Genomic DNA, 23,350 nt, shown 5'->3' on the forward strand with positions numbered 1-23,350 from the left:
TGCGCCTTCGCAGGGGGCGCGGTGCCGCGGCCCCGGGAGTGTCCGCTTGCGACGGGTCGAGGCAGTGACCGCGCTGAGGGGACGGAGGTGCGTGAGGAGCACCCCCGGTCCCACCGCCCGGCAGCGCTGCGGTTGTGAGGGAGCGGTGTCCCAACCGAGGGGTTGGTCCGACCCCGGGGGTGCAGCGCTGAGCCGGCTTCGTCAGTTGAACGGTTCTGTCTGGGATAGGGCCGCGTGCCGAGAGAAGGAGTGGGATAGCTGCCCTTCAGAAGTTTATTAGGATAGACTCAAGTACTTGATCGTTCCATCATAACCTCCTCTTTCTGCTCGGCCTAGTGGGACTGGTTAAGGCCAGGAGATGTCGACCCCCCCTCTGGCTGGGGCGGGGATGCCGCCGGGCGCTTTCTCGGGGACTCAGTCTCAGGCGGCCAGGGAGGTGAACACGGCTTCCCTCTGCCGCATCGGCCAGGAGACCGTGCAGGACATTGTGTTCCGAACCATGGAGATCTTCCAGTTACTGAGGAACATGCAGGTGAAAAATAGCTTTTTATTTTCACGGCCCTTGCTTCCTGTGTTGTTATCACTGACAGCCAGTATATACAGACAGAGGTGGCGGCTTAGGACGTTTAGATAACTCCATCAAACTGTTTTAAAAGGGTGGATTGATTGGAGAACTGAATTCTACTCTTAATGTATTTGTTTACTCCTGTAGATAAAGTGAACATGTAGAATATTCAGAAATGCTGAATTGCTGTTGCCCCCACAATAGATAAACTCTAAATACACTTTGTAACTGTGTTTTCCTTTATGAATAGCAAAGTCTGTTTATATGCCAGTTATGTTTCTCTATTTATGTTAACATACAGGGAGTAATTTTAGAGGAATTTTCATTGATCTTTTTTGGTAATATTTCCCACCTAAAACTTCTTTTTTTTTCTTATAAAAATGGACATAGTCCTTATTTATGGCTACTTACTGAGAAAACATACAAACATTTGTTGTGTTTTCTCTCTGTGGAAAGTAGAAGATAAATAATAACCCCCATTCTTTCTGTTTTCATGACTCTGGTGTTATTGAATTTTGTGGCCTGGGGTTGAGACACAAACTCTCAAAGTGTAATACTTGGATCACAACGTCATACTTAACCGTTGTGAAGACACTCACTGAAAAGAGTTAGAGGGATTGGCAATGACCAAAGTATAGAATACGTGAAGCTGTTTGACAACAGTGATTGAGCACATAAAATACAGAATTTTACTGGTAAAGAAAATAAAAAAATCAGTGATTTCTGTGGGAATAATGTGATTGTCTGATTTTAAAATGTACAAAACCCCATCTGATTTCTTTTGGTCTGGTTATTTTGTGGGACAGAAGCTTTAATATTTTTAATGTTTTGGTTCTCTTAAGTTACCAAATGGTGTTACTTATCATACTGCAACATATCAAGACAGATTGGGAAAGCTGCAGGAACATCTCCGTCAGTTATCAATACTCTTCAGAAAACTGAGATTAGTCTATGACAAATGCAATGAAAACTGTGCTGGGCTCGATCCTGTTCCCATAGAAGTAAGTATCTTTATGCATATATACATTACAGCTCGGAATAACCACTCTCTGCATAGCATATCGTTCATTCTCCTCAGTTGCAGGAGACTCATAACAAGTTTTAATGAGACAGGATATTAAGTGGACTGAATTCTGTTTATTAGTTAAAGCTGGTTGAAAAACTGCAAAACTTTCAGATTATCATCATCAATTCTTGCCAATTGGGAGGGATCCAATTTTGAAATTGAATCCCAGTTTGAAATTTTCCCTCTGTACTCGGCACTGGTGAGGCCACACCTCGAGTGCTGTGTCCAGTTCTGGGCTCCTCAATTGAGGAAGGACATGGAGGTGCTGGAGCGTGTCCAGAGAAGGGCAATAAAGCTGGTGAAGAGTCTGGAGCACAAGTCTGACAAGGAGTGACTGAGGAACCTGGAGTTGTTTAGCTTGGAGAAGGGGAGGCTCAGGAGGGACCTTCTCACTCTCTACAACTCCCTGAAAGGAGGTTGTGGCAAAGTAAGGTTCAGCCTCTTCTCCCAGGCAACAAGTGATGGGATAAGAGGAAATGGCCTCAAGCTGTGCCAGGGGAGGCTTAGGTTGACATTAGGGTTATTAAACACTGGAATGGGCTGCCCAAGGAGGTGTTAGAGTCACTGTCTCTGGAGGTGTTTAAGGAAAGACTGAATGTGGCACTTAGTGCCATGGTCTAGTTGACAAGATCTCAGAGGTCTTTTCCAACCTAATTCATTCTTGGATTCTGTAAAATCAAACTTGATTTAAAATTTTAGCCTTTTTCCTCAAGCTTCTTAGTTCCTTCATCAATTTGTTTCCCCTAGGAAAATGAAAGGATCAGGGTAGATTTTTTAAAAGAAGTGGGAAAAAGTGGGGAACAGCCTGCTTCAAGTTCTCACCTGTCAGCCTTGCTCCCTCACTAATAAACGTTATTCACTTTCTCTGACCATCAATCTGTGCCTCCTTAGTTGCCTCATTCTGCTGCTCCTAACCTGCTGGGCCAGTATGAACCAAAATTAATTGTGCAGTGGTGATGAAACAGTTACAGCATTGGACTTCCTGGAAGGAGGATTGGCTAAAGTTTTTCCTAATAAAACTGCTATTCCTAGTAAAATCAAAACTTTGTTTTCTCCCTCATAAGTTAAGTTGTTTCTAATTCTTAGTAATACTCTTAAACCCTGTTTTGTGTTATGACTCAAGTTATACTGCGCTAATTATCCAGAACTGTGAAGTTCTTTAAATATTGACCTTTGGATTCAGAGGCAACTTTATTAACAGACTTGTGATTGTCCGTTGAATTTTAACCATATAAGCATTTTATTTTGTATTTGAATCTCTTCAATGAATAGCAATAAATAAATTAGGTTCATTCATTCATTCTGTACAGTCCAGTCTAGACTACTACTTCTAGACTACTACTTCTGTCAACAGTCACTACCAAGGGTTTTAGAGAAACCTGACAGCAAGCAAGGGAGTAGGATAACTTTCCCATTTTAAAGAATAAAACTTTTTCCATGGTGTGTTGACTTGTGTGCAACAGAGTAGAGTAAGCTTTTTTAATGCAATGTCTGACTGATAACTTAGGCACAGCAAAATTTTGTATCAATAGTTGGAATTCTTTCTTTTTAATCTGCTGTCATGGTTTGAGATAGCTCCAAAAATCCTAATTCCCTAGTCTAAACCCCCCTCCCACATCCCAACCTAATGTGAGATGGGTTTTCCAGACAAAACACGCCAGACTCAGAATGGGGGAAGGGGAATATATTACAATGACTGTTACATATTACAATGACATTAGTTTGGGATGTGGGAGGGGGGCTTAGACTAGGGAATTAGGATTTTTGGGGATATCTCAAACCATGACATCTGCGTAGTCTTTTCTGCTCTGAAGTTAGGAAGTGCCTGCCTGTCTCGTTTTTACTGGTTAGGGTGAATGACAGTGGCACACCATTCGTCTTGGATCAGTTTTCTTAAATTCTTCTTCCAGTATTTCAATAATAGTCTCAATCATATTATTTTGTGGCTGACATTCTAATCATACCTTTGAGAATATTTACAAAGCTCTTTTTTTTTACAGAGTCAAGAGAAGTCGGTACCTACTAATATTCCTTAGTCTATTATTATTGATATAAATGTTTTCACATTTTTTGTAAATGTGTACTACCAATATAATGACTAAATTTCTGTTAACCAATGTAGCAAGGCATGAAATAATTGTGAAGCAGATCTGGTTTAAATTTCCTGCTTTTGTGTGTTAAGTGTAATTTGGCTTTTCTTGGTGGGTTTGGTTTTTTTCTATTACCTTTTCTAAAAGACAGGAGGTTTTCAAAGGAAGTGTTCTAGTTTGAGTGCTACTTTATTTTTCCATCAGAGAGAGGAGTTTTTTTCCAAGAGTATTTAGGAGCCACACTACTTCTTTTTTTATGGTTTGCAAATGTAGTAAGTGGTTAACCTTTACTACGTTTTCATGACAGAGTTTAGTGTGGTAGTTTTTGTTCATTTTCATAAGCTTAATAAGAATGGACTATGGAAATTTTTGCATAGAAGGACATTAAATTTTCAGTGGGTTAAATCAAAGTAAGTTTTCTATCAAAATGCTGAAGGAGGATGCTGAATGCTTTGAAATATTACACTCCAGCCTAAGTAACGACTTAATATGCACTTGGTGAGCAACTTGCTCCAAGGCTTTTGAACTAATGTCTTCTTGCTCATTTTCATCAATACTAGTCTTTCATTTCTTTGTAGTGTGTATGGGAATGAGGATGTAATTTTGCTTGGTTCAGGACAGAAAAACAATGTTGCACTGTGGACACTGTGGATGTATGCTATGTATAAAATGCTACAGCTTATTAATTTTTTATTAGTTGTTAGTAGCTTGGAAGTGTTCTGACACAGAAGCATGTATTTGTTTTATACCTGCTATATTTACTGATTCTTTTTAATTTATTTTCTTTTTAGGAAGGAAGCATACAGTAGTATTCATTTAGGGATACTTCATCAAAGATTTTTGGCTTTGTACAGAAATGATAGTACAATATGGTCTTTTCCAGCCTAAACAAAACTATGATCCTGTGTGTCGGAGAAGATCACAGTGGGAAATACTTAGGGAAAAACTCCCTTTAGGTAACTATAGGCCTGGTCTTAAGAACAGCCAAACAGAGGTTCACTAAAACAGCAAGTCATAGCTGGAGTATTAACTAAGTAGCTATGTAAAGCCAGTCATAATTATGGTTAGTATAGAACCATAGAATATAGAATCATAGAATCAATAACCCATCAGGATCATTGAGTCCAACTCCTGGCCCTGCCCAGGACACCTCAAGAATCACACCATGTACCTGAGAGCATTGTCCAAATGTTCCTTGAACTCAGGCAGGCTTGTGACCTCTTCCCTGGAGAGCCTGTTTGGTGCCCAACCATCCTCTGGGTGAAAAACATTTTCCTGATATCCAACCTAAACTTCCCCTGACTCAGCTTCATGCTGTTTCCTCGAGTCCTGTTGCTGGTCATGAGAGTGAAGAGATCAGTACCTGCCCCTCTGCTAAAATACTTTATAATAATGACAAGCTGTTGTTTGTGGTGTTTCATAGTGTGGAATGGTAAAATGGAAAATCACAATCTGCATAGTTCAAGAATACAAGATTTATCCATGATACACATCTTGAAATGGAAAGTGTGGGGTTTGCCTGCAGTTGTGAAATTGCTTGGATCTAAGCATGGTAACAGGTGGGGTTGTGTCCTTTTGAAGCGCATCATTTTCCTGGAGAACAAACTGAGGTCATTCCAAGGCCTTTGGGTTTGAGGTGACGAGCTTGTGTCAACTTTCGTTTGAGCGGTTTGAACCTGCGGAGAAAATGGTAGTACCTTATGTATCTCCTGCATTTCATTTCTTTTTTTTTTAATTTCTTCTTTTAATTTTTCTTTTTTTTTTTAATAAACCTAATATTTCTTGTTTTCACAGCAACTTATTCCGTATGTTGAAGAAGATGGCTCTAAGCATGATGATCGTGGTGCTGCAAGTCAGCTTCGTTTTGCTAGTGAAGAGAGAAGGGAAATTATGGAAGTAAATAAGGTAAGAAAGTTAAATTAATATGCATAAAATAGGAAATGGCACTTTGATGTCACAAAGCTTAAATTTCTAGATTGCTTTACTAAATGCAGAATGTCTGATGACTACCATCAAACCTGGGAATAATTACTTCTTGCACTTAACTATTTCAGAATTACCTTTCAGGAAACAAATTTGAGAGGAGTTTTTTGTTTTGTTTTTTGTTGGTTGGTTGGTTTTGGTTTGGTTCTTTGTTTGTTTTGGGTTTGTTTGTTGGTTTTTTTTAACTCTGGCTGTAGAGTTTGGGTTCCCTGACAGTTTTTACTTGTGCCTCTTTTAAAACCAACATATATTCTTTTGAATACAGTGTATTATGTTTATGCTTAGCCCACTAGATATCAGCACTATAGAGTGAGGTAAGGTGCCTGTTGAATTTATTTATCTTCAAAACTTACCTCAAAAAAATGTGCTCTGAATTATAAAGATGCTGTTAAATTTTCAGTTTGAGTGGCAGTCTGCAGTTAGGGACAATTATTAAAGATGGATTCAAATCTAAAAATAAATAATGCTAGAGTAACTGCAAATATAATATTGAGATTAAAATATGAAGTTTTGCCAGACCACAGTTTTGAACATTGTTTCTTCAATCTGTAAAGTACAAAGATAGGATTAATTAAATATTTCTATGGCTGTAATATCTGTAAATACTTAGTAAAAAGGAAGTATAATCTACAAAAATAACTGAACAAAGGAAATAAATAGATGAAATGTTTAATTTAGAGAATAATTGGTGGATTTTTAACTTTTAAAATATTTCCAGTATTTTAATTTGTCTTCAACACTCAGAGATGTATTGAATTTTTCATAACCCATTTATGTAGAAAAATGGGGACTACTTGAATTTAGAGAAAAGCAGTTGTCAGCTTCCCTGTTGTAATCGTTCTCCTAAGTGCTGATATAGCATAGTTTTATATATTATATTGTATGCAGTGTTGTACTCTGAATTTATGCACATTCATTTGCAATCTTTAAGTGTTAATAAGTTTAACTGTCCATATTTGCTGTGGGTTTAATAGTTCTGTGACGTGGGTTTGCCCTTGTTGTTGTACTTGCATCCTAATGTGTTTTTAAACCTCCTTGGTGAGATCTTGTGAAAAGAATTTCATAAATTTTTATGTTGAGTTCTGAACCTTAAGAAGGTTGATGGTGTTACAGGACCACTGGTCGAAAACTGGTAATTAAGAATGCATTAAAACCTTCACTTAAATCTGCTCTGAAATCCTGTATTTACACCTAAATGCCAGACCTAGTTTTCCAGATTTTCCATAGTAAATCTTCACAAGATAGTTGAACTTTCTCTAATCTTCCTGTGGACAAATACTTACTAACTACTGCAAAAGGAAGTTAAAACGTCTTGTTTTTTGGAAGTGCACTGATTTTTTTCTTTTGTCTCCCTCCAACTGTATTAGCACATCCAGTACCACTTTCAAAGCTCGAATTTTAGTACTTTTCAGAATAGGAAATGCTTTGGGTTTTATGACTAGAAATAAAGAAATTCTTCTTTTTCAAAGAAAAATCACTAGAATCATTATTAATGGATTTAATTTCTGACATTGGCTGCTGGGCTTAACTAGCCCTCTCTGGTTCTTAGCTGGCATTCCTGATAGCTTTTCAGTTCCCCTATGGTATGTAGCATCCAACTCAATTGGATTAATTTATTTTAGAAAAATTTCATGATGCAAAATGTTGATGAAGATGCTGTGATAGGGAAACCAACATTACAGATGAGGAAACTTTTTATATTCTTGACCCACTGTCATCGTTCAGCTGTTGTCCTGTTCTCACCTAATCCTTTTTGCTGTGATAGGTAGCATTTTTTCAATCTTGGCTGTCATTGGTACCAAAAAAAGCATTGTTGCAATTTCCCAATACTTTGACACTATTGAGATATTTGAGTTCTTAGACTTGCCATGGGTTGCTTAATTTTACCCTTCTTCTTGTGATAACCCAGCCAGTCTGATTTCTTTAGTGGCTCTGGATGTATGTGAAAGGCACTCCTTGCCCCTCAGTGTAGAGCTCAGACACAGCTAGGAGTAGCTCATACAAATCTTGTGGATCATATATTCTCACACAAAAATGTCCCTCATTCCATGAACCACTGACCTGAAACATGGCAGCTCTGCTTTGCTGCTGCAGTTGTCTGGGCAGGGCATCCTCAGTGGAGGAGGAGAGGAGCATCAGGTACTTCCTGTACTCACCGTCTCATTCATGGGGCAGGAGAATCTGTTGATGTGATCCTAAATACTGCAGAAGCTTTTGGTATTGGTTTACTGTGTAGTGACATCCTTCTGCTGTGTTAGGCTTATATTTTTAGGTCAGAAAGTTTAATGCGCTCACCTTGGCTGTGGAAGTGCTTGTCTGTTAATTTAAAATATAGATCAGTTTACAAGGTAATGAATTTCTGTCCTAGCAATTCAGTAGTAATTAGCAAATGTAGGTTTAAATAAAACCCATTAAGCTTAATACCAGAAGGGTGTTTTGCCAGCACTAAGAAACATATACCGTTATTACAAAACAAACAAACAAACCATTTCTTGAGCACTGAGCTACTTCTACCTTTTGTACTAAACAATTCTCTGTTGCAGTTCCCAGAAATGTAGCTTATTCTTTTTTAACCATATTTGCTTTCTGGGCTTGTAAATTGTTGGGGTGGTTGACTCTCTTTTGGAATAAATAATTCACTGTTCCAGAGTCAATTAAGCATTTGCATTGGTTTACTAGTGCAAATCTTGACCCAGTTTTCATTGAAATTAATCTATTTGCAACAAGTGGAAACTGTTAACAAGATTTCCTCACTTGTCTTCATATTTTTCAAGTGTTTAATGTTCAGTCTACAGATTTTTTACCTTCTAAGTATAGCATCGTCAGTATTATTTTCACCTAAGGCTCACCTTAGGTCTGTAGTCTTGTAGTACATTTGACAGGACTTAGAAAATAGCAAATCAGAAACTGAGAATACTTTAGTCTGTGTGGAGCAAGTACAGCTTAGGTTTCTTAAGTGCTGTAGGTCTGGTTTCAAATGAAGCACTTAGGAAAACTGTGACGTAATTAGTAGTCTCAGTACATTTGAATGAAAATGAAATGATGTGAAATAGCATTAGGACATTCCAGGTGACCCTTTAGAAAACAGTCATGTCTGATATTCTTAATTAACATTTGCTAAATGTTTAACAGTGATCTTGCTAAGAGAGGAAAAGACAATCTATATGACAGACTTCTAAGTTAAGCTGTTGTGAGTTTAGCTCTTGGCGCTTTTTTGATAACATAAACATTGTGCACTGCAGCTGATGTTGTTTAGGGAAGTATTCTTAAAATGACAGCAATTTGCAATTAGTCTTTCTCTTCAGAAAGCTTTACTTTTGAAGTATGCTGAAAAACTAAATTCCATTTAAACTACCTTTCACACTATTTGCATGTACTTTTGTTTTATATGTGTAGAGTACTTTTTCACCCAAAATACGAATGTGCACCAAGGAATACTTCGCAAGAGGGAAAGAATTCTTTATTTGGACACCTTATCAGTAGATTAAGCTGCACTGGAGACAGTTCCATCATGTTTTGAGTACCCAAACTGGCTCTCTGCAGTGGTAGAATCAGAGGAATTTAGACTCAGTGGGAGGTCTGGAGGTTATCTACTTCAGCCTCCAGCTCAAAGCAGGATCAACCAGCAAAGTTAGATCCTGTTGCTCCAGCTCATATCCAGTAGCATTTCAAATATCTGTAAGGATGGAAATTCTGCCTTTTCTGGTCCCTTCTTAAGGGTTGACTTTCACTGTGAAATTTTTCCTAATGTTACATTGGAATTTTTTCATAACTTATATATCCACTTTCCCTCATCCTTTTGCTGTGTACATTCAAGAAAAGTCCAGCTTTGTCTTTCCTATGATCTTCAGTATGTAGCTGAAGACAGTGATGTAGAGAAGCAAGATTCATGATGGGAACAGTTAAAAGCATACAGCAATTGGCAGGACTTTCATATGGACTTTACTGTTATTATGTGGTTTCTACACAGTGCACAACTGCACATGCCCAGGCTTCCTCCTCCCCCTTTTGCCTGTGCCCTATTCTGATTTGCTCTGTCTGATAGCCCACCCTATGTTCTGCCCCCTTTTCCCTGGCGGGACAGTTAAGAATCGGACACACGCCTGAATAAAGAATTCTGCTTGCACCCTTCCTCGTGTCCTGTCCCCTCCTCCCTTCGGACCGCGACAAATGGCGCCCACCGTCGGGCAGAGGTTTTTGCCTTAAGAAAACCTCCCCCACGCCACGACGGCTCGGACGGCGCAGAGAGAGGCGTTTCCGTCCCGCTGGTCCCTCCCGGTGAACTCCAGTTTGCGGCATAAGGCCCTCGCACCGAAGAAGGTGAGCGCCGGGGAAGCTCCTGATCCCTCACCCATCTCCCACCCTCACAAAATCAACTTTAAAACCAACTGCAGACTAACAGAAGCCTAAGTAATTTCGCAATGGGCCTCTGGTTATCAACCCCTCAAAAATTTGTATACAGCAAGCTAAAAGACTTTATTATTGAACATGGGCACCCCTTAGACAAAAAGTCGGCGAAATCGCTTGCAAAATGGCTAGAAAACCGCAGCGAAGTGGTCTCGGACGATTTAAAAATACAGGACTGGGAAAAAATTGGACACCACATATGGAAACAAAAGGACAGAGGGGACAAAAACGCAGCCGAAGCACTAATTGCTTGGAGATTGATTTTGATGGTGCTGCAACACCAAATAACCAGTTCCAATGAAAATCTCCAAGAACCTGAGCAAAAATCCAAGCCCCCATCCCCGAAAAAGGACAAGCCCTGAGGGTCCCGGAGGGGGCGGGGGAGACCGCGGACGGCGGGAGGGAGAAACAAAGCACGGAATACCAGCATCATGGCGCCGGCGAGCTGAGAGACCGCGCGGGCGAAACCCAGGAGAGCGGGGAGCACACACGGCGTGGAGAAACGGCATGCAAAGATTTCGCGCCTCTCCCGCCGGCACCGCCCCCCAGCCCGCCCGTGGAAGCTCAGCCGGCACCGCCCCCCAGCCCGCCCGTGGAAGCTCAGCCGGCACCGCGTCCCCACCGCCCCCTGAGCCTGCCGCCATCGGCGCCGGCCCCGGCGCACGGCACGGCCCCCGGCAGCCCCCGTCCCCACGGCAGCGCTGCTTACCCACCGCGCCAGCAGCTGGCGCTTTAACCCCTTCAGTACCACCACCCTGCGAATGTATTTGTCCCTGCCCATCCAGTGCCCAGAGGAGCAGATGGACTTACATAAAGGAACAAGCGTCAACAGTTGATGATTTGAATTTGGTTAAAGCATTTCCCGTATTTTATCATCCCAACAATCACCCCGTCTGGGAACCAATCCCCCTCCCAGTTCTGAAAGATACAAAACAAGCTATTACTGACTATGGGTTAAGTTCACCTTATGTGATAAGGGTACTTGGTTCACTTTTTGCTGCTTACACATTCACTCCAAATGACATAAGGGATTTAATAAGTGCTTTCTTCACTAATATGCAAGCAACACTTTTCCTAGATGAATGGCAAACTCGTATTCGCCAGCACGCCCAGCAAATCTCAGCAATCACAGGGACCCCAGTCCTGGAGTCCTTTAATAGACTTTTCGGAGTGGGACCTTATATTTCCAATGAGGCCCAAATCAAAATTCCTATGAATGAATTGGACATCTCAAAAAATCTAGCCTTCCAGGCTATTCAAACCATTGCTGAGGCTGCTGAACCTACACCTTCATACACACAAGTACAACAAAAACCAACAGAACCATTCATAGACTTTGCAGAAAGACTAAAGAAAGCCATTGCTAAACAAGTTAAACACCCAGAAGCTCAGGATGCACTATTTTTAAGGTTGGCTATAGAGCAATCTAATGATGATTGCCAACAAATACTAAGAACTCTTAGGGATCCTACCCCTATAGACATGGTCAAAGCATGTCGTAATGTGGGGTCTAATTCTCATAAAGCAAGACTAATAGCTGAAGCTTTAGCTGGACCACAAACCTGTTTTCACTGTGGTGAGACAGGACATATAAAAAAAATCTGCCCACAATTAACTACAAAGACTGAGCTTCCCAAGACGCCGTGCAAACGATGTGGGAAAGGCAGACACTGGACTAAAGATTGCCGCTCCCTTACTAACATTTACGGACAACTGCTACCCCCAAAAAAGTCACCAGACTTGAGGAGAAAAGTGACTTTTAATTCAATGCCAGATCTTAAACAGTGCACCTGTGAACGGTCAAGAAACAAGGCAGCACCCCCTCAACTACGTTCCATCCTGCTTAGTGCATCCCTTCAGCAAGTGCCAGGAAACCACAGCAATCCCTGCAGTTCAGCTCAAATCAGATGAACTGATTATGCAAGTTATGCCCTTATCACGCGATCCCAATCCTAAATTCTCCCTTCTAACATGTTCTGCTTACTTTCCAGGATCTCGTAGTCCACAGAAGACCACTATCACTAAGCCTTTAGACACCATGGAGCAGTGGCATCTCGGGCTGGAAACAATTTTTAGGGGGGGAGTCGCTCAGCAAATGCAGCTGTCCACTTGCTTTGAAATTTTGCTTTGTCTGTTTGTTTTGTTACAAACTATTTCTTGTATCACAGAATGCTACAAGAAGGACTATCACAACAGGCATTTTTCAAACTAATAAGAAAGGGTGAGATGTAGAGAAGCAAGATTCTACACAGTGCACAACTGCACATGCCCAGGCTTCCTCCTCCCCCTTTTGCCTGTGCCCTATTCTGATTTGCTCTGTCTGATAGCCCACCCTATGTTCTGCCCCCTTTTCCCTGGCGGGACAGTTAAGAATCGGACACACGCCTGAATAAAGAATTCTGCTTGCACCCTTCCTCGTGTCCTGTCCCCTCCTCCCTTCGGACCGCGACACAGTGATCATGCCTTTTGGCCTTCTCTTCTTGAGACGAAACAAATACAGCTTTAATCATCTTGATGGCCTTCCACTAGGCATTATTCAGTATGTTAGTGCTTTATATTGATCCCCAAATTGGACAGTTGTTCTGCAGAACCAAATAGAGGGGAATAACAATTTCACTTGACCTGATGGGTGCACTCTCTCTAATATAGCACAGCGTGCAGTTAGTCTTCATTGTTGCAAAAAGATCTGCAGCTGACTCATGTTCAACTTGTCAAAAAGTATCAAAATTACCCCAGATCCTTTTCTGCAAATGTGATTTCTATTCAGTCAGCTCTCTGCTTGTGCTGTTGTGTGAGTTTATTGTGTGTGCAGATGTAAGATTTTGCTTTAATTGAAGTTCCCAAGGTCCCTCTGAACCAGATATCCTACCACTGAGTATATTTATCACGTTCCCCTACTTGGCATTGTCCACAAATTTGATACAGTGATTAGGTCAGTAAGTGTGGATTAATCATTAATGAGGATATTAAGAATACTCACCTTAGTATCAATCCTGAGAAACTTCAAGAGTGACCAGCTACTATTTTGTCTTAATACTGATGATCCCAGCATTTAGAATTCCATAGCCCTGACAGATTTCCATCAATCTTGTAATCCACCTATCCAAACCACACCTCTCCAATTTGGCTACAAGACTATGAGAGATTGTGTCAAAAGCCTGACTAATATGAAAGTAGAGAAAAGCCCCTGCTCTACCCTTGCCACACAGCCAGTCACTACTCAGTAGAAGGATGTCATGTTTTTCAGGCACAGCACATCTTTGGTAAATCCAGGGTGACTGTTTCCAGTCACCATGACTTTATCATCCATATGTCTGGACATGACTTCCAGAAAGGTTTGCTGCATAGTCTTTCTGGAGTCAGGGGTTAGGCTAACCAGCCTGTAGTTTTCTGGATATCACTCCTTGACTTTCTTGCAGATGACTAAAGATGTTTCCTTCTTCATCAGGAGCCTCCTCCCCTCTCCAGTAGAAGATTGCATAGAGTGGTCTTATAATATCATCAGACAGCTCCCACAGCACTCAGATACATTTTATGCCAGATGATGATATACTTCCTTTTCAGTTTTGTGTAAAGTGTTGCATGCAAAGTTTTTCACATTACATCCTATATCAAAATAATATCATGGTAACAACGTTGAAAAAAATTAGGAAAAAGTGAGCTTAACAATCCTAATTGTCACCTTTTGTCCTCATATAGGTGCATATTGTACAACCTTTATTGCATTATCACATTTGGTTCCTCTTCCCCTCTGCCCACTTTTCTGGAAGAGTCCTTGAGTTATTCTGCTTTTGTTGCAGATGAGGCAGTGTTTAGATTGAATCAGTATCGTAGTAAATAAGATTATAAAAATCCTGGTTTGTGTGTTGGGTAACTGGTATGAGGGTATTGAATAAGTAGGGAATTTGGGAATGAGAAGCAAGGATTTATTGTGAGCAGTGAGTAACTAACTGAAGGCAGCTCCTGAAAACTGGATTTTTTTTTCTCTGCCACAAAACATCCATGGCAGTTGTTCATCCTTCTCCTTGTGGTTCATGGTAGCTTTGAATATGTGGGAAGCTGTTCAAATATGAAATTTAGTTATGAACTTGAACCTGAAGTGTCTCTGGACAAAGATAGTAGGCACTCCAGTTTTATCTCTGGTGTTCATGTCACTTAGTTGTCCATCTGTAACTGAGGATCATACATCTGTGTGATTTTCCTCTTAAGAAGGGGGATGTAACACTGAGGATTGTGGTGGAGAAGCACCTTGGGGAATGGGTAATTCCATTACAAGCTACATAGTCTAGATGGTACTCAGTAAATAAGACCTCAGACCTCATTGTTGAATGATAAATAATTGGTATGGAGCAAACATCGATCTACTTGAATGAACGTGCTTCCTCCCTGACACTGCATACGTGCAATCCCGTCTGGGTCAATGGGTGAAAAGTACTGAGCATGCAGTGGAGCACAGGCTGTCAGTGGTGCCTTTGCATGTTTTAGGAACACACAGTTACACATGCAGAAGGAGCAGTTTTCCCTTCAGCTATCAGGTGAGGAGCAAGGCAGAAAACCCAGTCTTATTTCTGGTAGGGGTAGAACAGTTATGTCTGTGCGTGACATCAGGAAAAGCTGTGTTAATGTTTATTGCACAGCAGTTACTATATTAGTGATTAATATTTTTATCCCTTTGGAAAAAAATTATACATAGATTGATATTATGATGAAAAGTAGGCCTTGGTATCAGTTGAGCAGACATAAGTTAGAATATCATCTGGCAGCTTTAAGAGTGTTTGACCAAAGTGTTGAGGACATTTTTTGTATCATATTTTTTTCCAGCTATATGCATATAATACTGTCATTCTTTTGACTATAAAACCAAAAGAAAAAAGAAAGGAGAAGGTTTTTCGACCTTACTTCAGAGATTTCAATATAAAGGACTCATTTTAAAAAGAGACAGTATAAATTTCACTTTCCTATCACAAACATTGTGTTTCTGTAGAAATTTCTTGGCTTTGACTTACATGGAAATGTGGAGGCCACTGTCACCTTCATAAGGCTTTCAGCAATCACTTCCTACAGCAGTTTAATGGTCAGAAGGAGTAACATGAGTTCTATGTCCAGCTCTGGGATCTGCAGCACAGGAAGGATATGGACCTGTTGGAGCAGGTCCAGAGGAGAGCCACAAAAATCATCAGAAGGATGGAGCACCTCACCCATGAGGAAAGGCAGAGAGAGCTGGGGCTGTTCAGTCTGGAGAAGACTCCACAGAGATATTGTAGCAGCCTTTCAGTACCTAAAGGGGCCTGAAAGGCTTCCCAAGAAAGGTGGGAACACTTTTTAGCAGGGCCTGTTGCAATAGGACAAGGGTAATGGCTTTAGACTAACAGAAAGTCAACTTAGATTAGATATAAGGAAGAAATTTTTTATGCTGAGGGTGATGAAACGCTTGTCCAGAGAGGAGGTAGATGCCCCATCCCTGAAAACATTCACAGTCAGGCTGGATTGGTCTCTGAGTAACCTGGTCTAGTTGAAGATGCTCACTGGGGGGTTGGACTAGATGACCATTAAACATCACTTCTAACCCAAACTGTTCCATGATTCTATGCTAATGGAAAAGAACATGATGCCTGTTCTCTGTAGTAGAGTCATAATCAACAAAGTAAGTATAATTTTTTAATTCTGCCAAGATTTATGCAAATAAAGGTACTACTGTTACTAATATTTAGTGTTTTATTACACTGAGATGTCCTTCTGGCCTGTACAGTTGTAGATCTTCAACAGAGCAGGTGTAAACTATAGCTGTCACAGCATTCAGAGGTATGGTCTTTTATATAAGATTTTCAAGGTGGAAAGCCCTCTTTGTTTATTTTTTTCTTAAGCAGAAGGAGAGCCTGTACAATATAGGCAAGTACTGTTGATGTTTCTACAGGCACCAGTTGGAATATGATCTTACTCGTCCACAGTGTTTACACTATTTTCTTTGCCTGAAGAAGGGACTTCTAACAAATAGCTTGAGTGCAGCATATGACTCATGTTTTGGTTTTAAAATTTGAAGGATAGATGAGCTTAAAATGAGGAGAGAGATGGGAACAGTGTTGAAGGAAAGTTCTGATGTATCTCTGGTAGTAAGTTGTGAATTGGTCTAGACAGCACTGATTTCAAATGAAATGAAAGTGAACCAAAAATTAGTTTTAGTAGAAATTTCGTTTCAGTTGAAGTTGAAATTACTGTGTCCTACTGAACCCAAATCTGTATGAAACGTGGCAAGTTCTTTATGGCAGATTTTCTTTTCCTTGAAAGACAGCTATTTTCTACATGTATGTTACGGTTCTCCCACATAATTTCATTTATGTGGGTTTTGTGCTTCAGTACCTGTTTTCGTGACTGACTTACCTGACCTATGCCTACTGAGGTATTGTTGGTTACTGGAAGGTGCAGTCCTTGACAACTCCATCCTGCTGGCCATAGTGCTTGCAGGGTCAATCAAAATGGGTAGTTAAACACATCGAATATTAGTATCACCAAAGAAGACCTCTTAGGATTGGTTTACAGTCACATCCCTTTCCTGACAGAAAGGGACTAACAGAAATCTACCTGTCAAATGTAACTTGAATTTAGGTCTCTTAAACTCATTATAAACTTCCAGTCAGATCCCTTTTCTGACAGAAAGGGACTAACAAAAACCTGCCTGTCAGATGTAACTTGAACTTAGGTCTCTTAGATCATTATAAACTGCCTCATATAAGATAGTTTCCCTGTGCTATCTTAAAACAGATAAAGTCAGAAGCTGTAGCATATATGTGGGATGAAGTACTTTTTCTTGTTTCATACAACTGCTAATCCTGAGAAGCAGTCCAGAGTTCAACTAAGTCATTTCAATAGAAGGAGGAAAGAGTGGGAGACAACTTGCAAGCAATCTGTTCAAACAAAAATTTGTCATTACTGCAGAAGCTGCTTACAGAACTTGCCCATTTCCCAAGAAGGCCATTTCACCTGTCTTTCCAAGGTTAGACCTGGGTTGAGGTGTTCTTACTGGCTCAGCAAAGTCTTAAACAGAGGCCAGCACTTCCAGTGGTGTAGAACATATTAATTATGTATTACTTTGTGGTGTGAGCCACTGCCTGTCAAAGATCAGTAACAAAGATCACTCTATGCATTTCAATTAGGAGACCATGCTCTCTGAAGTGGATATTTTCTCCTCTCTTTATACTTTCACCAGCCTAGCAATCCAGGGATAGTGCTTCATCTTAGATGCTTTTTTCTGTCTCTAGAAAAAGTAGAAGAGCTAAAAAAATAGGTCTTCACTGAAGACAAGGATCTAAAATTATCTTCAGATAAATAAAGAAACAATTTTATACTTCCTGTCTTTACAGATGCTTTGAAAACAAATGAAATCCAGTTTGAAGGTTCCCTTGTCTAATATCAAATAAAGATCAAGCAATTTACAGTGTCATAATGCTTGCACAGGAAAGGAAAACAGTCTTACAGAATGAGTCTTTTGGGCATAACTTGCATAAAGTTCATGTGAGCTTACCTAAGTAACAGTATTTAACAATACAATTAGACATGGATGAAGAGAGAACACGGTCTGCGTATCAGAGGTCAACGGTTCTTATTTCTGTCTGACTTGAATAACCAGCACTGACTGTTCACCCTTCATTCCTATTGATGAAGGTTTTGAAAAATCTTGAAATGACATGCTCTCAGTATCAGCCTGCATTAAACTAGTAGTTTTGATGTAACATTCACTGATTTCTTTAAGACTGAATGTTGAGGATGGCAAATAGAAACATGTTTAAAAATGCCACAGGTATGAACATGCTTGTTTATCTCATCCCGCTTGTGCTTTCTCAAGCATCAAGACCTTTGTAGGAAGACACTTGCAGTTCTGTCATTTGGGTGCTGTGGTAACTACATGATTCTTAGTTTTCTCTCTCGTCTTTAGGAGTTGGGTCTCTGATATATATTATGAAGTCTTGGATCAGCAAATGGAAATGAAAGAAGCATTAGATAAATGCCCATAGTTATCTTTAAAACACTTTTTAGTCTGTCAAATGCTTGATTATGTTCATGCTTATTGCACATGAATTGTCCTACCTCTGTTTTCACATCCTGCTCAGGAGTCTGGAACTGCATGTTGACTCTTCTTCCAGGAAATGTGTCCCCCAAAGTCTGTGTTCAGTAATATTTCCCTTACTATGTTCCGCATATAAGCCTAATTACTATATTACTTCAGACTGTTTTTACAGGTCTGAAATTAATGGGCTTACTTTTTTACTCTGGACTTCTTTCCCAACTGACCATCTGGGCATCTTAAAATGTTGTTGTATTGTCTGCATCAAAATACGGGAGACAGTTTTCAGGACATTGCTTCTTTTGTTGCTTCATTTTAGCACTGTTCCAGTTGCTTTGGCTGTATTACTGATCTGAGTTGCCCTTTTAATGTATTGCCATTTGTGTAGTGTCAATAACAAAGTTATGTCAAACCTGAAACATTTTGTTTTCTTTTGATGGTAGCAAGTCTTTCCTGTTCTTTCACTTTACTTGGAACTCCAGACTTCCCTAATGAATAAGTAGTTTGATCTCTAATGTGAGAAGGCTGACATCTTGTTAAATCAGAATGAAATGAAGGACATGCTGTGTATTGTTAACAGCAACCTAACTTAGTTCTCAACAGCTTCAATTTAAGCAGGAGAATGAATAAATGAGACAATAAATACGGGGATTATTGTGAAACATGAAAGGTTAAGGAAATTGTATGATGTCTTAATGCCCAGATCTTTCTTCTGTAAAGACATAATTTCTAAGTTTTGGTTATGCAACCAAATAAAAGCAAGTTGGCTGTTCTTTTTTTCCTTCACGTGCTTCTGCAGTTTGCAAAAACAAATACATAAATTTAAAGAATTCAGCATGATTGGGAGAACCTTTTTCAAGACAGGACTCTAAGCACATCACAGTTGACCTACATAGGCAGAAGGGCTGCAAAAGCTTGATTTGCTTCACCTATACCTTGTGCTCTGTTTAAACTTCTACTGTTAATCTCTCATTTTTCTGCAAACCCAAGTTACAAAACATATATTCCCATAAATTTACCTGTTCCCTGAATTGTTTCTTCCTACTTATGATGCTCTCCTTTGGACTTTGAAAAGTGGGGAATGATCTCCACAAACCTCCAGCTTATGAAGGTGTCAGGTGTTCTGATAAAAAGAATGCTGTGAAGAGAACAGCATTGACCCTGTAGCCATAATCCTTAACTTTTGAGGCTTTCTTGTATTTTTAGGATGTGATTTTAAGGGGATGTATTATCCCACTAATAGTGCTCACAGACAACTGAGGAAAAGGTTCATATAGCATTTCATAACACTGTAACTTTTGTTGAATTTTTGAGTGTGTTAATTGAACTGATCACAAAAAAACCTGATAATAAACTCTTTCCACAGAAGCTGAAACAGAAGAATCAGCAGCTGAAGCAGATCATGGATCAGTTACGGAATCTTATTTGGGACATAAATGCCATGTTGGCAATGAGGAATTGAACAAGGAAAATCAAACTTTGTATTTGAAGAAGATACAAATCTCATTGGATATGCTTAACTTCCTTGTAAGAAGAAACATATTTTCCTACAATCATATTGCAGTAATGTTTGAAAAGTCTTCACGATTAAAATGTTGGTTTTTTTCTAATAACTTAAATGGTGTTGGGTTTGTTTTTATAGAAGATTCATTGTACAGGTTTTACCTGAGTGTTTCCCTTAGGCTGTACAGCATCAGTAACTTACAGTAATAATTTGTATTGCTATGCAAATGAGGGGGTTTATAAATGAAGTGTTTCTGGATTTTCTTTATAATACAATTAACAGTTTTAAAAACCTGTTTGTATACATCAAACAGCCTCTACAGATAGGAAGGGTTGCAAGACAGGAAAGTCGCTCCAGAAAGCTACAGGGCCAAAATCAGCAATCAGATACTGCAATTCGATATGTTCTCCATTGTGGGAACTTACGCTGCAGGCTGCTATACCATACAAGTTCATCTTATTCCATATCCTATCACTGGATATATGATACACTAGATAAATCGGAGCAAAATTCAAAAGCTACATAAAAATTATATCCTTATGGATATAATTAAGTCTTTTTAAGGGAAGACTACCTTAACTTCTTTTGCAATTACATGTTGTAATTTCTTGAGTACTACTCTAGGTGTTGTATGGTGAATCATAGAATATGCTGAGTTGGAAGGGACTCATCGGTATCATCAAGTCCAACTCTTGCCCTTGCACAGGACCACCCCCAAGAATCACACCGTGTGCCTGAGAGCACTGTCCAAACGCTTCTTCAACTCAGGCAGGCTTGGTGCTGTGACCGCTTCCCTGGGGAGCCTGTTGTGGGTTCCTTCCAACTTGGCATATTCTGTTCTGTTCTGATATCTGACCAAAACCTCCCCTGCCTCAGCTTCATGCCATTTCCTCGAGTCCTGTCACTAGTCACAAGAGATTGGTACCTGCCCCTCCTCTCCCCCTCATGAGGAAGTTGTAACTGCAATGGCTTCTCCCCTCAGTCTTCTCTTCTCTAGGCTGAACAGACCAAGTGACCTCAGCTGGTCCTCATAAGCCTTCCCCTCAAAGCCCATCATCATCCTCACTCCTCTCCTTTGGATGCTTTCTAATACCTTAATGTCATTTTATATTGTGGTGCCCAAAACTGCACACAGTATTCCAGGTGAGGCCGTACCAGTGCAGAGCAGAGCGGGACAATCCCCTCCCTCGACCGGCTGGTGGTGATCCTTTGCCTGATGCCCCCCAGGACACGGTTGGCCCTCCTGGCTACCAAGGCACTGCTGACTCATATTCAACTTGCCATTGACCAGGACCCCCAGGTCCCTTTTCACAGTGCTGCTCTCCAGGCTCTCATTCCTTGGTCTATACACACAACCAGCATTGCCCTATCCCAGGTCTAGAAGCCAGAACTTACCCTTGTTAAACTTCATGTGGTTGGTGATTGCCCAGCCCTCTAATTTATGAAGGTCTCTCTGCAGGGCCTCTCTGCCTTCGAGGGATTCAACAGCTCCTCCCTACTTAGTGTTGTTGGCAAACTTAGTATTCCTTTGACTCCTGGGTCCATGTCATTAATGGAGATGTTGAAGAGAACTGGGCTGAGGATGGAGCCCTGTCAAACCCTACTAGTGACCTTGCACCATCCTGATGTCACCCCATTCACTGTAACTCTTTGTGCTCAACCCATGAGCCATTTGCTCACTCATCACATAGCATGGTTATTCAGCTATATGCTGGACATTTTGTCCAGAAGGATCCTGTGAGAAACAGTATCAAAACCTTTGCTGAAATCTAAAAGGATTACATCTACTGGCTTTCCTAGATCAATTAGGTGGGTTATCCTGCTGTAGAAGTAAATCAGGTTCTACAAGCAGGACTTCCCCCTCATGAAGCCTTGCTGGCTGTGACAGACTGACCAGTGATGTATTCCTGTAGCATTATGTATGGCTGGAATACTTTGGTTTTCTTTACCAGAATGCACTGGTATGCTTTTCACAAAATCATAGAATGGTTTGGGTTGGAAGGGACCTTAAAGATCATCTCGTTCCAACCCCCTGCCATGGGCAGTGAACCTTCCACTAGACCAGGTTGCTCAGATCTTCATCCAGCCTGGCCTTGAACACTTCCAGGGATGGGACATCCACAGCTTCTGTGGGCAACCTGTTCCAGTGCCTCATCACCCTCACACGTGTTTTATTGTTCTGTCAGTCCTTTTAATTTTGTTTTTTAATAATTTCAACCCATTTGTCTACTCCTTGAGATAAAAGTCACTGGTAATAGATGTGCTCACAGCTGGTTAACAATATGTGCCTTTTCCCTAAAATTCAGTACAATATAGTTGTCTTTTGTTTCTCCTTTTGAAGGCTGTAAATATTAACAGATGAATGGATGTCCTGTCTTATAATTGCAAATAAAGTGTTAGAAAATGTTAATTTTGATTAGTTTATACAGTGTTGAAAGTGATCTGTAACTATGACAATACCTAGATGTGAGTAGATGTCAAAACACCTTACAAATAAGGTCTCTCTTTTCTCCCACATTGCAAAAGGAAGACTGGGTATCTTACTCCACTTATTCCTAGCAGCAGAACTGTTCTTTTCCCATTTAGATTGACCACTATGGCAGACTTGTTGATCAGAAATAATAGTTGATTTCTGCAGCTGTGAGAGTCATACGCAAAGCTTTTGAAAAGGAGATGACTGCAAGTAGAGATTTTATTTTGGTTTTGGTTTAAAATGCATTTTTCTATTTGCTAGGTGTGGTGGCAGCTTTCTGTTTTGTGCATGTATAAGTATGCATACAGCCTAGAGGAAGTATTTGACGTGGATTTTGAAATGGCACGATCATCTTAATTGGTAGTGTAAAATTCTCAGTTCTTCAAATTTTTGTTCTATTTTTGGAACAATTATGGAAAATGGAAATAAGCCTAGACTTCGCTCTACTGCTTGTATAATATCTATGTCTTTTTCCTAAATGTTTTTAAAGTTCGTTGACTTTTTTATTGCATACAAACAGTACGCAAGTAACCTAAAATGTGAATAAGAGTGCAGTTATTGCAAGTAGATGTCTGGCTGATAAAATATTCAGCTGTCTCTGTGCAGCTGCTAGCAGTAGCCAAGGTCTATACTACAATTTTTCATCGGAGAGGAGAAACACTTCAAACCGCTACCAGAATAGATGGGCAGTAGCTAAATTGCAAAGTGCAGAAATTGACAGAATTGTAAATTATCACAGTAAATACTGTCAAATCAGGAACTTTGCGAGGTATTGGACCAAAACCATACACTTTGACTTACACAGATGAAAGTAAGGGTAGTGAACGTAATTCATGTGCTAGCAGGTCTGTGAATAAGTATCGGATTTGGCCAAGAAGATGACAGTTTTAAGAAAAGTGGCAATTCCTGAGCTGTGAAACACTTTTGAAGGAATTACTGGGCATCAACATGTGCTGAAATTTAATATTTTGGTTAATGCTGACTGAACTTTAACTGCTGGTTAATGAAATGGCACCAGATGAAGTATTTACAAATACCAGTAAAGCAATACCAACACAGATGTTTCAGTGTTTGGTTTATGTATGTATAGTTGATTGTTGTATCATTATATATCATTGAAATTGTCTTCATGCTTCTGGCATTCCCCTACTTTCCTCAGCAACCTGGTGGCTCTCAAAGTTGCTGCCTGCAGCAGTGTTGGGA

General features: G+C 40.1%; 1 protein-coding gene across 1 annotated transcript; it reads left to right on the forward strand.

Annotated features, from left to right (window-relative positions):
- MED30 (mediator complex subunit 30) lies at window positions 1-19,780 on the forward strand. The gene is made up of 4 exons (XM_017826446.1): window positions 1-532; window positions 1,408-1,566; window positions 5,516-5,626; window positions 19,537-19,780. The coding sequence occupies exons 1-4, from the start codon at window positions 359-361 to the stop codon at window positions 19,630-19,632; spliced, it is 540 nt and encodes a 179-aa protein (XP_017681935.1). The 5' UTR covers window positions 1-358; the 3' UTR covers window positions 19,633-19,780.
- The last annotated feature ends 3,570 nt before the right edge of the window (window positions 19,781-23,350 follow it).

Source organism: Lepidothrix coronata, unplaced genomic scaffold (assembly GCF_001604755.1).
Source record: "Lepidothrix coronata isolate B3197 unplaced genomic scaffold, Lepidothrix_coronata-1.0 Scaffold126, whole genome shotgun sequence".
In the NCBI taxonomy this organism is placed as follows: domain Eukaryota; kingdom Metazoa; phylum Chordata; class Aves; order Passeriformes; family Pipridae; genus Lepidothrix; species Lepidothrix coronata.

Excerpts from the sequence above, each read along its gene's own strand:
- MED30 (XM_017826446.1), top strand. The coding sequence starts at position 359 with ATGTCGACCCCCCCTCTGGCTGGGGCGGGGATGCCGCCGGGCGCTTTC. Across the intron at positions 533-1,407 it reads AGTTACTGAGGAACATGCAG|TTACCAAATGGTGTTACTTA; the intron begins GTGAAAAATAGC and ends GGTTCTCTTAAG. Across the intron at positions 1,567-5,515 it reads TCGATCCTGTTCCCATAGAA|CAACTTATTCCGTATGTTGA; the intron begins GTAAGTATCTTT and ends TTGTTTTCACAG.